Below are 14,098 nucleotides of genomic sequence, written 5' to 3'. Positions count from 1 at the left end.
AAGTACTAGAACTGTAAGAATGACACAGACTTTCAGAGTATATAAAGGACTGTTTAGTATTAATAAAAGCCACTCACTTGGTTTTACAATAAGCTACCACACACACTATTCCCACCACAAGCAACGCAACACAAATCCCAGTAATGGTTAGAACTCTCTTCTGATACAGCTCCTCAGCTTCTGCAAAGGATATAAAAAGAATGAGCAATTAAAAATCCATCTCAGATAAGAACTGTGAATGCTGAATGCACAATTATCATCTTCTCACTAGGAATTGGGATCTAATAAGCTATTTTCTTAAGATCCACTCTACATTAGCCGTAGCTTTTCTTCTCCATTTTTTTTTTTACAAATATTCCCTTTTAGCACTTCCTGAAACTGTGAATTTAAAACAAAAGCAAGGAAAACCCAGGATCCTTTTCCTTTCAGAAACTTCCCTTCATGTTTTCTGATAGTTCCACACTTCTCTTCCTTTTGTATCAAACAACTTTGTATAATTTAAGCATACTACTACTGCCACCATTTGGGCTACTTTCCATACTATTGACTTACAGCATGTCTTTTCATGCTTATATAAGCTCTCCCAAATATTACAGAAAATTAATGTTGGTGTGCAGAAGCTCTTGGTAAGACTCAGCCTCTGTTGACAAAAAAAAAAAGCCACGGGGGTATTAATTATTATAATAAAGACATACACACACACACACACACTAATGCTACTAGAACTGGCAGAACTAACTGAGACACTCAAAACACCTGAAAACAGACTGACCATCATTGATGTCACTCCAAATATCTGTTCTGGGCAGAGAAAGAGGGAGTGGGTCATGAGAGAGACCACACATCAGTCAAGGGAACAGAAGAACACAGAGATTGTATCATTATTGCATTGTTCACGACAGTGCAAAGATGTAAGATATTTTAATCTGAAGGAAGAGAGTAGAGAATATACTAGAGACTATCCTGGTGAGCAGCATAGGAAGTCAACTGGGTGACTTGAATTTCCAGGTGCAAAATGGTTGATTGTAACGGTTATTGATCAAACTATGTATGGCCTTGACTATACAGCTTGGGTCTAGGCTATTTGAAGGACCATATTTCCCTGTACAAGCCCCCAGAGTATTGAGATCATCCGGAGAGGCCCTTCTCTCTGTCCCACCACCCTCTCAGGTGTGTTTGGTGGGAACAAGAGAGAGGGCCTTCTCAGTGGCTGCTCCCAAGCTTTGGAACTCCCTCCCTAGGGAGGCCAGGATAAAGACATTTTTGGTCAGTCAGTCCTTTTATGCTGATAAGGGCTGGGTTTTTAATGTTGTTCTATATAAATTTTAATGGTTTGTATTTTTAACATGTTATATTTTAATTTATAACTGTTTAACTCAGAAAATTGTTTAATTGGTTTTAATAATAATAATAATAATAATAATAATTTGTTTTATTTATATACCGCTATTCCAAGGATCATAGCAGTGAGTAGCAAGTAAGCTAATTAGCAAATAAGCTAATTTGCCCCCAACAGTCTGGGTACTCATTTTAGCGACCTCGGAAGGATACAAGCCTGAGTCGAGCTTGGGCCCTTTTGCTGGTCTTGAACTCGCAACCTTGTGGTTTTATATTTTATATTTATATATTGCACTATTGTTGTACTGTTTTTAAATTGTATTGTTTTATACAGTTCGCCCTTTCTTCATGCGGGGGATCCATTCCGGACTCCCCCTAGTAAATCAAATACCGCCTATGCTCAAGCCCCATTTAAATGAATGGGCCTTGTGCATGCGGTGGTGCGGCAGTGCAGCAGCACGCATAAGCCATGGGCACACACCCCAATCATTCCTATGGGACGTGCCACCTCTTCTCCCCGCGCAGCTTTCAGCGTATGCTGAAAGCCGTGTAAAGCGCACCCGCATATGACGTGAGCGCACTGTAGTTGTCTGCTGCCTTGAGTCCCTATATTGAGAGAAAGGTGGGATACAATAAAATAATAATAATAATAATAATAATAATAATAATAAGCATTACTATTTGTGTTTGGACCATGGATGGCTACCAGTGAAGATAAAGATGCGTGATGTCCATTAAAAATCAGGGGAATGAGTAGAAATTAATTTTCCCCTTTCACAAGCCCAATATCTTTGCTATTATCTGGCCATCAAGTTAACTTTAGTTATTGTTTTATATGCTGCCCTACTATCTGATGTTTTATAAATAATTATTTTTGTCATGTAATGTTATTACTTTGGCCTTACTGCTGCATTCCTTTAAAAAAAAAATCAGCCCAGAAAAAGCTTCATAGAATAGCAAGTGGCTTAATTTTCCCCCCAAATCTGCTTTAACTGATTCTGAAATTCAGGAATTTGGTTTTGGATAGATAACAGTATCTGTAGAGACCAAGTGTGGCATAGTGGTTTGAGTGCTGGATTATGGATCTGGAGACCAGGGTTCAATTCCCAGCTGAGCCATAAAACCCACTGAGTGACCTTGGCCTCAGGGGAAGGCAATGGCAAGCCTCCTCTGAACAAATCTTATTAAGAAAACATCATGATAGGTTCCGTGAACCTAAGTCGGAAATGACTTGAAGGCACATAACAACAACAGTATCTGTATAAGAATGGATATTAGAAGACTGAAAGTTGCTTCAATTGGTAAAGGCAGATTAAAAAAAAAAACAATCACAGCTAACTTACTAATTTTCTTGGCCATCTACCCTGAAGGGTCCTAAATACCCTGAAGGCACCAGATCCTGTCCATCTTGGAAGCTAAGGAAGATCCATGCTGGTTAATACATACATGGGAAGGAAGGAATTGGCCAGCCAACTTTTTGTATTCTTTGCCTAAGAAAACTCCATGTATTTCATGGAGTCACCATAGGTTGGCAGGTGACTTGAAGGCACATACACACACACACAATGTGACAATGACAGTTGTACGGACAGTGCAATAGGGTACAGAGGGTGACTGCTTTTATTAATGGAGTACCTAAGCAAGGTATATAAAGAATAAATGGCTACAGAAAACATATTATTAATTTTAAAATTAATGAAATATTTGTCTGTTCCAAATGACTCTCCAATTATGTTTATTAGCTTTAATTCATTTTATTAAATTACAATTGCTCACATGACAGAAGAATCATGCCACTGAATACAAATATAGTGGCAAGACTGAGCCTGAAACAGAAGCTTTGTACAAATTATATTAGCCTCTCTATGTCTATCATATTATGTATTACTAGCACATTTTAAGCAACTACAATGTTGGGGGCTTCCAGAGAATTAGAGCCATCTAAAATATATTTAAGCCCAGTAATTCTTCTGACATCAAAAGATGAGCATGTACCTGTACTAGTTTTCACTCTTTTTTTCTTATGTTTTCTTTCATCATGAAACTGCTTGCATGCTTCTTGATCATATAGCATGGGGGGGGGGGGAGTAGGCCACATGTGCCAAATAAATGATTTCTGCAAATATGTGTTAGGTGCTTTTGTGACAGAACAGAAGCACAGCTGCACTGCTTTGGTTAAGGAACAGCCACTTTGAAAGGGGACAATTTAGAGCAGAGAAATAGGAGGAAAGAGGGGTGTTTAGCCCTCCTAACACCCACTGGTTCCCATTGAAAACTGTCTACTGCATAGTGGCTTTTCTGTCAACAGCAACTGGGGTTGTGCCACACATGATGCTGGGTAATATCTAGCTGGCCCTTTATTTTGGGCCCAAGACTTTATCACATGTGGGGAAACTTGGGGGTTTAAATGGGCAATATCTGCATAATTTTCATATGCATCACAATTAAAGATGGCTTATCCCAGGAATAACCACCTTAGTTTTGGCATGTAGTTCCTCCATGTGATTAGAACTGCATGGGCACATGCAGAAGAGCACACTGGCCACACCAACCCTCTCTGTCGCATTCCTGAGCAAAACCCCATTACCCACATTTGGAGGGCAAACATCTCCTAGTGGGGAGCCAGCTGTACATATGTAGTTTCCTTATCTGATTTAGAACCCTAGTTCTACAACATTTTAATTAATTAATTAATTAATATATTGCCTTTCACCTGACATGGCAGTCAAGGCACCTTACACCAAGGCTAAAACAACTTAAAGCTAAAAAACTAATGATAATGAAGGTAAAACACAACATATCATATAAAATGTCATTGATTTTAGAAGACATAAAAAGTACCTCATTAAAGATGACCACAACAGGACAGTGCACATACATCATAAAAAGATTCACTGCAACCACTTAACTTAGCTTCCTGTGGAAGGGAATTCCACAAACTGGGAGCAGCCACCAAGAAGTCTCTCTCCTTTTAAAGTCCTAAAATCAAGCAAGGAGCTTGCACAACTCCCACAAAGAGCCTGCTTCAGAGTGTTGCCCTCCAGTGCATGGATGGCAGTGGGCCTTGGCACAGGGATGCAATAAGTGAAGGTGGTGGATCAACATACACCTCTCCCTCATACAGTGATAACGTTTATTGGCCAACTGAAATGCACAATATACTTGTTGCAAGCTTTCCTCCCTCACGCAACTGAAATCACATGGGGGAACTGAATGGCCAAAAGACTTACAGAAGCCTTTGGTTCTCTTTGAGAATCATCTGAGCACTTTTACAGCCAGTAGAAACCCCACAATTCTTTGAAAGCTCTTGGGAAGAAAAGCTGTGTAGGCAGGCCAGTGTGAAACCTGAGATTGCTACCCATGGGGTTGTGAGTTATTTCTATTAGACAATAAGAGTCTAAGCATGTTAAAAAAAAACCCACCAAAAACAACCAACTCCACACACAATGCTGTGAAGGGTTTAAAAGATGAGTGTATAGTCTGCTATGAAGTTTAATATTCAGTACAAAATCAGAAGAAATAAATAATAAAAAAAGAAAATGTGCTACATCAGTTTCATTACCATTCTGTGTTACACATGACTGAGAAATCAGGAACTATCAAAATCTGACTTCATATTTTCACTTTGAATGTACTAAAACATTCTAGTTTGCACAGGTTATGTACAATGAAAAGCTGAAAAATGAGCCATGATTTCCCCAGAGTCCTACCACCTATAGTGTTCTGTACGTAGAACTGTCACAATATCTATGTATGGATCAAGGCTGGGATGTGCTACTAATATTTCAAGACCAGGGGTAAAGAAGATCTCATAAAAGGAAGACATGCCAAGTTTACTGTGCAGCCCTGCACCAACTTGGGAGTTTATTGCATGGCTTAAAAAATCGACTTACCCCTGCCACGGTGAAGTCTATTTCAGGATAAAGTTGAGTATTGTCACATGCAAAATGCTGCTGTTGCTGCTGCCTGGCTAAATCCCAGCTAACTTTCGGCTAAAAGCCACTCTCAGCTGACTGATTTGCAAAGCCAGGAGCTTCCCGGTTTTGAAAAGAGGCTGGCTGAGTGCAGCTACTAACCAGAAGATGGCCAGCATTCAGCTGGGCAGTAGCATCGGCAGCATTTTGTGTGTGATAATACCCAACTTTATCCCAAAAGAGACTTCAATGCAGCAGGGGTAAGTCGGGTTTTTAAGCCATGTGATAAACTCCTTGGTCATTGAATGTGGTAGAGTTTACAACTAAGTAGAGATACACTGTATTCGGAAAACATCTTGCCTACTCTGATTTTCCCTGATTCATATTAATTAGAAAAAACAATATAAAGGTTCATATTTCAACCTTCTTTAGAGACTAACAATCATACATATCCTGAATGTTGTCCTTCTAAATGCTTTCTATTGGGGTATGAGGAACAAGTGAAAGAGTTCAGTGAAAAATTCAATATTCTGCAGTTTACGCTTTCAACTGATAGGATAGTTTATGAATCATAACTAAGGGCATGGGTCAGGCCCTAGCTTTCAGAAAGAGGGGCTCAAGCCCTAGGAGCTTTCACTAGTGGTCACTATCAGCATCTGGTGCCTTTGATATGGAGAAAGGAAACTACTTCTGCACCCATAGGCCCGAGAAGATATATAGCAATTGTGATATATCACCAGACCACCAAGATTTCCAAAAATATCCTAAATAATTTACAGCTCAAATTCTATTTCAAGTATTTCTTATACATTAAAGTTAATTCTCCCTTGAGCCTTTCTCCTGCCATCCATATTAATATCAGACTATTCCTTGGGCCAGAGCTTATGTTACCCTTCTAGACTGGTGGCTGGTTGGCAATGTTGTCTGCAAAAGATTCCCTCCTCCCAAATCTAGGTGGTACAGAAGAGAAAATGGTGAAGAGGGATTCATAAAATGAACTTAACTGGACGGTCTTGGTCTTCCAGGTGTAGTTTTAGTCTCGGATGGGAAAATGCCTAAGGGGCTGTAGCACAAATACTGTGCTTTCCTTCAAACAACTAAGCTCTCAGAGTAATTAATTTGGCTGCCACTCCTGGCAAAAACATTAAGATCACAAATGCATACTTCCCTTTGAATGGGAGGGTTATTATAAACCTACCTCTTAGTGAAATACGTAGGAAAACCCCATGTCTTGGAAAGAGGTGGGCAGCCCAAGCACCCATCCTTTACTTAAAAATACTACTCAGCTTATTTTATAGAATCTTCTTCTATTTTGCAGCTTAATCTAACTAGCAACTGACTAACAGCTGCCCTTTCACCATTTGTGCAAACCACATGGCCAGTGCCTCCACCTATATTATCATTAATTCTCAACATATAAAAGACATATATATGAACTCATGTATATTACTCTGATTTTCAGTGGCAGGAGAAGTTCCATGCTTAAAACTATACAAAGGTGTTCTGTGAAAGCAAAGATGAGAAATATAAGCAGACTAGTATTTACACAGTGAATGATTGCTCCCATTTTGCATCCCTCAAAATGAAATGTCTTTCTGAAGAACCTCCTGCACACTCAAAACTAAATCAAGTGTTAAAAAAGTCCCATTGCTTTTGTCAGAAATAAATGAACGGGAAAAAATGAATTAATGGTTTCAGGGTGATATTGAACATTTATTCAGCCTATCATGTATGCCATTCATAACATCCTCCATCCCACTACTGCATTCAGATTGTCAGTCTCCATAAGCATAATCTTTATGCTTGATCTAAAGCACCAAAGAGTAAATTCTATAACATCAAGGTAAATGACTTAATTTCTAAATGTCTGACAATCTCTTTTTCACAGCTGAGAATACTAAAGTCTCATAAACAGCAAACAAATTTTGTTATGATGGATTGCTGTCATGGATTGCTATATACATGGTTTGGTTTTATAAAAAAGATGACAGATTTAATAGAATTCTTTAAGAATGCGCCAAATAATAAATTTCAGATTGGTGACTAAACTTTTATGTATAGTGAAAACAACTAAGTTTATTTATGTGAATTTATGAATTTCAATTTCAATCTTAAACCATGTTCAAAAAGAAAAGATTCATGACTGAAGAGTTATTTATTCATTACTATGTAATGATGATACTTTAGAACAATAAAGAACTGTTGGGGACTGGGGACCAAAAATGTTTAATAAAAAGAAACGTGTCAGTGTACATTTATATGGATTTGGGCAATGACAGAAAGAACATAAAGGACTATTTTTTAAAAAAAAAAACTTCTAAATTCAGTTAGGTTGTAAGAAATTTGCACAAAAGTTGGGTAACACTTTCATTTCATAAACACATACACGCCCATGCACACGCATATAATTTACATACAACAAACCAATTATCACACTCTAATAACATGTAAAGAGCAATCCAGTACATGTGAATTAATGTTATCCATCGGTACTAGAGGTAATATAGTCAGTGGGTAATGGTGAAAAGACAAGATGGCAAGGGATGTTCATTGTATAACAGCCAACCTAGAAAGATATTTCTTTCTTTTTAAAAAGCAAGAAATGTGAAAGCTAAGAAGGGATGAAAAAATCTTCAGTTCCAAATGATAATTGAAATTATATTTGAATCAGCAGCACTGGTTTTATTCCACTGTCAATTCAAAACCACTTTCTACATTATACTTTTCATTAATAGAAAAGCACCACCTCTGAAGGACTGATAATTTATAGTCTAGTCCTCCTAGTATACTCAGGAAAAAGCCCCAGTGACTTCACAGTATATTACTCCTAGATGAGTTGACTGCAGCTTAAATCTAATACCCCACTCTCCTCCAGTTCCAGTATTTTTGTCAGTGCAAGATATGGGGTGAGATAGCCATTCTTTTGATAAGGAGGCCTTAGTTTCCATCACATTCCTTGAAGGGAGGGAACTGGGGACAATAAACTCACATAGGTTAGTTTGGAGTCATAATGACAAAGAATTGCATAATTTTGTGGAAATTTGTAAACAGTGACAAACACTCCATAAAGATTAGGCTGGTTGCCCAGTAGTTCTGTCCTCAAAAATATTTATAAATGATACGTTGTCTTAAAAAAAGTATAAATGAAACAGAAAGATTAATAATAGTATCATTATAAGTATGCCCTGTACACATATATTTGATGTTTTTACTGTCATGTTTCCAACACATGAATAACCTGGGTTTTCCTTAGACACTGAATCTCCTCAACACTTCTGTTCCACCAAGGTCTTCCTAGTTTAATTTACAAACCAGCATTACCCAGCCAAGAGAAAGAGGGATCATGTAAAGACCTCTGACCAGGATTTAGACTAGATGCAACATAGGAAGAAAGGGACTTTTGGGTGCCTTCCAATAACTGCAGATCAATCAAGTCTCAATACTTTCCATCCTGTTGCTTCCCTTAAAATTAACAATAGGGGATGTTAAACACATTCTTGGAATGACCATCTGCCCAATGCCCCCGCAACTCTGCTGAAATCTTAAAAGTGATCCCAAGAAAACACCCAGAAAGTCTTTAAAGCTCCTTCTGTTAATCCCCATTGTAAGGGCTAGTCAATCCATCAATATGGGGGGAACTGCACCTTCTTTAAAGGCATTCTATATTCTGAATGTTTCATGTGCCATAAATCCTAATGCAGAAAACAAGATTCTTGGGACTGAATCCTATGCAATCAATAACAAGTGAACCTTTAGGCCTACAGATGCTATAATAGCTTAAAGTTTAATAATGGGCAATGTACAGGTGTGATATGTAAACCTCCTCCCATATAATGTCACTTTGCAAAAAACAATTCCATTAGGACCAAGGTCAAATAGACCTGTGAATTCCATATATAGAGTAAGTGTCCTGAAATGAACTATCTAGGTCTCCCAGCGCAACTCTGTGGTTACTTTTAACCAAATGTTGCACTGAAGGGCTTAGAGATTCCTAGAAAGGACACTCCACTAGGCATTTGTAGTTCCTGCAGTGCAATTCCATATCAATGTCTGGCAGATGGTGACCACAGAGTTGCACCGGAGGACCTTGAAATTCCTAGAGAGGTGTTCTCTCAGGTAAAACATAATGTTTTTGTTATTTGCTGTTTTTCCACATTCACGGCGGTCCTGTGCCCCTAACCCCAGCAAATGTGGAGGGATGAGTGTACACATTCAGCATAAATACACTATAGCTCTTTTACTAATGCATAAAACAAAACATACAGAAAATTCATGAAAGACAGCAGTTGAAACTTAAACTGATGCACTCACGCTGGCATGTACAAGGTAAATGATTTAGGATGGTGGGATATCTGAAACCGATGTTTGAACGGTATAGTAGCGCTTTTTCAAAGCGTTGTTTCTAGAGGGGAAGGAGGCCCCATTTTGCTTCTGCTGCACATAGGAAAAAGTTTTGAATATGCACCAAATACGCTTAGATTCAATAGGTTTTAGGCCAGGTCAAACTGTGGAATGTGGCCTTTCTACTAAAACACATCCCATACATGTACTTGGTTATCCAGGGGTGCTAAGACAGGGCATTGATGGCTTTCATCCTTCTCATCAGCCCTCTCTTTTTAAAAAAAACGTAGGGATGATTTCTCTGCCTATTTATGCACGTATAAATGCTTCATGGCCCTGGTATCCAAAGAGACAAGAGACAGATGGCAGCAGGATCATGATGCTTCTAGTCTAGGGCAGAATCCTGTTGTAGCAGCACTATCCTAGCATAAAAACCATTGCTCAAATGGTTACACTTTCTCTGAAGTTTTACAAATGCAATCATAAGTTCCACCAATAGTTCCACAATTCCTCTCTCTCATTTGTGGCATGGCAGATGGGGCACTAAGCAACCATCATGCAATGGGTGAGAATTCAAGTTCTTTACCTGATATGTTGCAATTATGGGGTCCAGCATAACTATGCTGGTGTATATTTATGCTACAGTAAAAGCATACAGGAACTGGGCCATATAATGCAATATCTTGTTGTTGCTGTTTTTAAAGTCTCACCTTGAAGTAGGAAGAGCAGAAAAGCACATGAGGAAAGGAGGATAACATGGGGTTTTCTCCAGGAGACACTCAAGAGACATCATCAGATTTTGGATATGTGTGTGCAAAGACTTTATTGTTTGTTAAATTGAAGAGCTGGAATTTGTCTCTTTTTGAAATCTGTGTATCTTAAGTCAGGCCAGTTTCTGCTATTATGTTGTATGAAGGGCAGGGGAAAGACTGGTGACTAGACTAAATTAGGCAATTGTAATGAATAAAGATTTCCCCTAACTTTCCTCCTTCCTGATGTTCTCAACTACAGCTCTGGAAGATTTCTCATGGTGGCTACAGAGCAAGGGGAATTGCTCGCTCCCCCTTCTACTCACAAGCACTATTCCACTGCTGGGAAGGGTTAATCGGATACAACTTAATGTAATCTTATCTGAACTAGTGTGTGTGGTACATGCTATTGTAGTACTGTTATATTATAAATTTCAATATAGCTATATTTATAAACAAATTTATTCTAAACGAACATTAAATGAAATGTTGTAAGGCAGAAGTGTCTTTCACACTCCATAATTATAGCATTATGATTCCACTATATCTGCCACGCGTGCATCCTGTGGAGTCCCAGGGTTTGTAGTTTGGTCATAGGCATTAGAGCTCTGCGGCAAAGAGCACCTCATGAAACTATAAATCCTAAATTTGTATAGGATGTAACCATAGCATTTCAAGTGGTATAAGTCCTGTAATTCTGGAACGTGAAAGACATCAGAAAGGAAGAGAAATGTGACTTTAATTCCCATGTTGATTGTTTTCAAAAGCCTTCAGAGGCTTTGTTGATTTGCTACAACTTCTAGTTTCCTTAATACCAGCCTGTTCTTTACTGGAGTGTTTGTCCACTATGCATATGGCACAAGGTGACATTCCAAACTGACCTCTCCAGCTTTTGAAATTTACAAACAGAATGCATGATTGAAGTTAAATGTGGTGAGTCTAATATCACTTGAGCTAGCTTGGTATGCTTATCAAGGCTATTAGGCAAGTGCTGCTCATGCAGATGTTTTATAAGGAATATACGTATTTTATAACTAAGACATATATTATGAAAATGTAAATGTAGGACATTTTTTGTCCTCATTGTGCAAGATGCAAAACAGAACGGCTGATTTTTTGGTCATCCCATTAAAGCTGTAAATATATAATGTGAAGGATTGTGGGCAGGTTTTAATGATGTCTGATTAACAAATGAATGGTTTAATCCATACCCTTTAATTCTAATCCAAGATGCTCTGCCAGTGCAGAAAAAGAACAAAGAAGAGAAAGACAAAAGAGAAACAGTTTTATAAGAGAGAAAAGTCAAAACATTAAGATAACATAAACATACTTTGCAGTTAGAATAGCTTTCCTTTTTCAGGTCACTGTCACAGAAGCAATAAGAAAGAAAACAGTATTGTCATCACAAACACTAAAAAGGCTGTACTGCTATATGTAAAGAGGTGTCTAGGAAAATTGCAAGGCAATTAAAACTTCCTCAAGAAGAGGCATGCCTGTTAGTATTGTATGGCTCTCTCTGACAAGCAGAAATATTAAGCATTAAACATTAAGACTGCATAGGCTCCAATTACACATACTGAGAAAACATAAGCAGTTACAGGTAGTATTGCTCACCAGCTAGCAATTAAAAAAAAAGTACTGTAGTAAACTAGTGTATCACAAAGAAATAAAGAAGGTTTTCGAGAGTGAATGCTAAGCAAAACAAGGTATGTTTTTCAACCTTTAAAGTCTACAGCTTATAACAGTGATAAGATGAACAGACTTAAATAAACGAAACTTGACAAAACAGAGTTCAGGTTCTACCAAGCAGAATGAAAGCTGATTGCTTCTCTATTTTGTTTTCCTTCAGTCACAATCAAGAGGAAGGAAATGTCTTCTAGGAACAGAAGGTTAATATTTGCATTAATAACCAAGATGAGGCCACAACCAGGAACTGTCCTAATCTAATACTAAATGTAGAATCACTATGGTGGGTTGCCATAGAGAAGCGGCGGTCTGGCTCCGCCTCCGCTTGCAGCGTCCGGGAGCCGCAGCCTTTAAACCGCGCAGCTCCCGGACGCTGCAGAGAAGGAGCGCGGAAATCGCGCTCCTTCTCAGGCCCCGGAAGAGACGCCGCGAGGCGCTGGTCGCACGCTCGTGGCGTCATTTCCGGGGTGTGACGTGTGGACGCAGCGCATCTGCTACGTCAAGATGGCAGTGACCATGCGGAACAGCCGCTGCCATTTTGTGCGCACAGAGAGCGTACTAGGGTTAGGTGGTGCGGAAGCACCACCCCTTCCTAACCCTAGTACGCGCTCGTTGCGTACTATATGGCGGTTTGTAACCCGCAGGTGTAAAGATAGATTAGGGTGGCCTAATAAGGTCAAATAACAGCTCCTCTTGAGCTTATTTTGTTCTAACAATACCCCCATTCTTTTTCTTTTTTTTAACAGATCATGGGTTCTTAACTATTCCATACTCAAACCAGGAATGCCTCTGATAACTGTTCATGGCACCTCCTGAGTGAAGGGCTATTTGCCTTAAAACAAAGGCAACATTCTTAATTTTCAATAAAATGTAAAAAACAATTCTTTGAGTCCCAGCCATAATAACTCAGTTGCATCACTGGGATTATCCAAGGATTGATTAAACGCACCCTTGCATATGCTACTGTATTTGAGACTAACAATTGTATTTAGTGCCCGGAACAGACTGCCACTTTGCAGCGGCCTGGGGCCAAAATTAGGGTTCAGGAGAACAGAACAACTACATGCTCCCGAACCCTGGTGCCATCATGGCTCGGCCCCATCCATATGGGGGCCGCCATTATGGCACACACGCCACACAGTGTGCAGACGTCACTAGCAGGAAGTGGTGTCATGGCGGCGCCCTTTCCTGTTTAAGGTGCTTTAAAAAAGCAGCCGCTATAGGCAGCTTCTTTTCAGCAGCACATTGTTGCCATGCCATTTGGTGGCTGCGGCAACAATGCGGGGCAAAGATGGGCGGCACAGAGCCGCCTATCTGTCAAGCCCCTAGTTCTTCTTTAGTATCCAGATTGGAACTACCATGTATGGGAAATAGACTGACCTTAATTTCTAATGCTCTTTTCCAACTAACCTGTTTCCCCTTTTGGAAGCAGGTATTTATTAGAAGTAGCAACTGGGACTATACACTCAAAGTTTGGAAAACCTGGTGTGAAGGTACATTTATATTACAGAAATATTACAGTGAAAGGGGTGAGTTAGAACATCTAAAACCTAATGGACAAAGTATCAAACACCATAATGCTGGCAGAGAGAGGCAACATCATCCTTGCATAGAAAGTGTCACAATAGCAGAGTGCTCTGAAACTTTTTCATTATGAAAGGACGTACTGAAAACTTCAGGAGGTACTTTATTATTTATGGAGGTAATATAATCCCCAGGGTCAAACATATGTCTCCTCTTGCCTATGAAACTCCATTAGGTTCTGTGTATGTTAATGACTTAAGATTAATAATAAAATGCCTATCAAGCCAGATAACAGGGAGAACAGAATGACAGAAACAATCCTAGCCCACAAGCCAAAATAATTTCTGCTTTCCTCTTCTCCTCTCTTGAGAACAAGTACCCACATTTTTCAAATTATTGTTCTCTCTTCTATCAGTGCAATTTATCATTTTAAAATATACCAAATTCTCTCAGTTCTCTCAGTTATATAATCCATATTGCTATTTCCCTTACAGTGTGTATTCTGGTTTGGTTTTTGAGGTGATTACATCTGCATTTGTTTTAGAG

General features: G+C 39.0%; 1 protein-coding gene across 3 annotated transcripts in view; it reads right to left on the bottom strand.

The window, feature by feature from the left end:
- The window catches only part of NRG2 (neuregulin 2), a 204,348-nt gene that overhangs the window by 10,791 nt on the left and 179,459 nt on the right, over positions 1-14,098 (bottom strand). For 2 of the 3 annotated variants that reach the window (XM_089516297.1, XM_089516296.1), the window contains exon 6: positions 78-180. In XM_089516297.1, coding sequence (XP_089372423.1) covers positions 78-180 — 103 coding nt within the window. Of the gene's footprint in view, positions 1-77; positions 181-11,553; positions 11,578-14,098 lie in introns of all 3 variants that reach the window. The other variant, XM_089516295.1, reaches the window with a different exon arrangement.

This window comes from Sceloporus occidentalis, unplaced genomic scaffold (genome assembly GCF_023333645.1).
Source record: "Sceloporus occidentalis isolate IW3139 unplaced genomic scaffold, rSceOcc1.0.p SCAF_3, whole genome shotgun sequence".
NCBI lineage: Eukaryota > Metazoa > Chordata > Lepidosauria > Squamata > Phrynosomatidae > Sceloporus > Sceloporus occidentalis.
The sequence above is the reverse complement of the archived record's forward strand: the minus strand, read 5'-3'. Positions and strand labels throughout refer to the sequence as shown.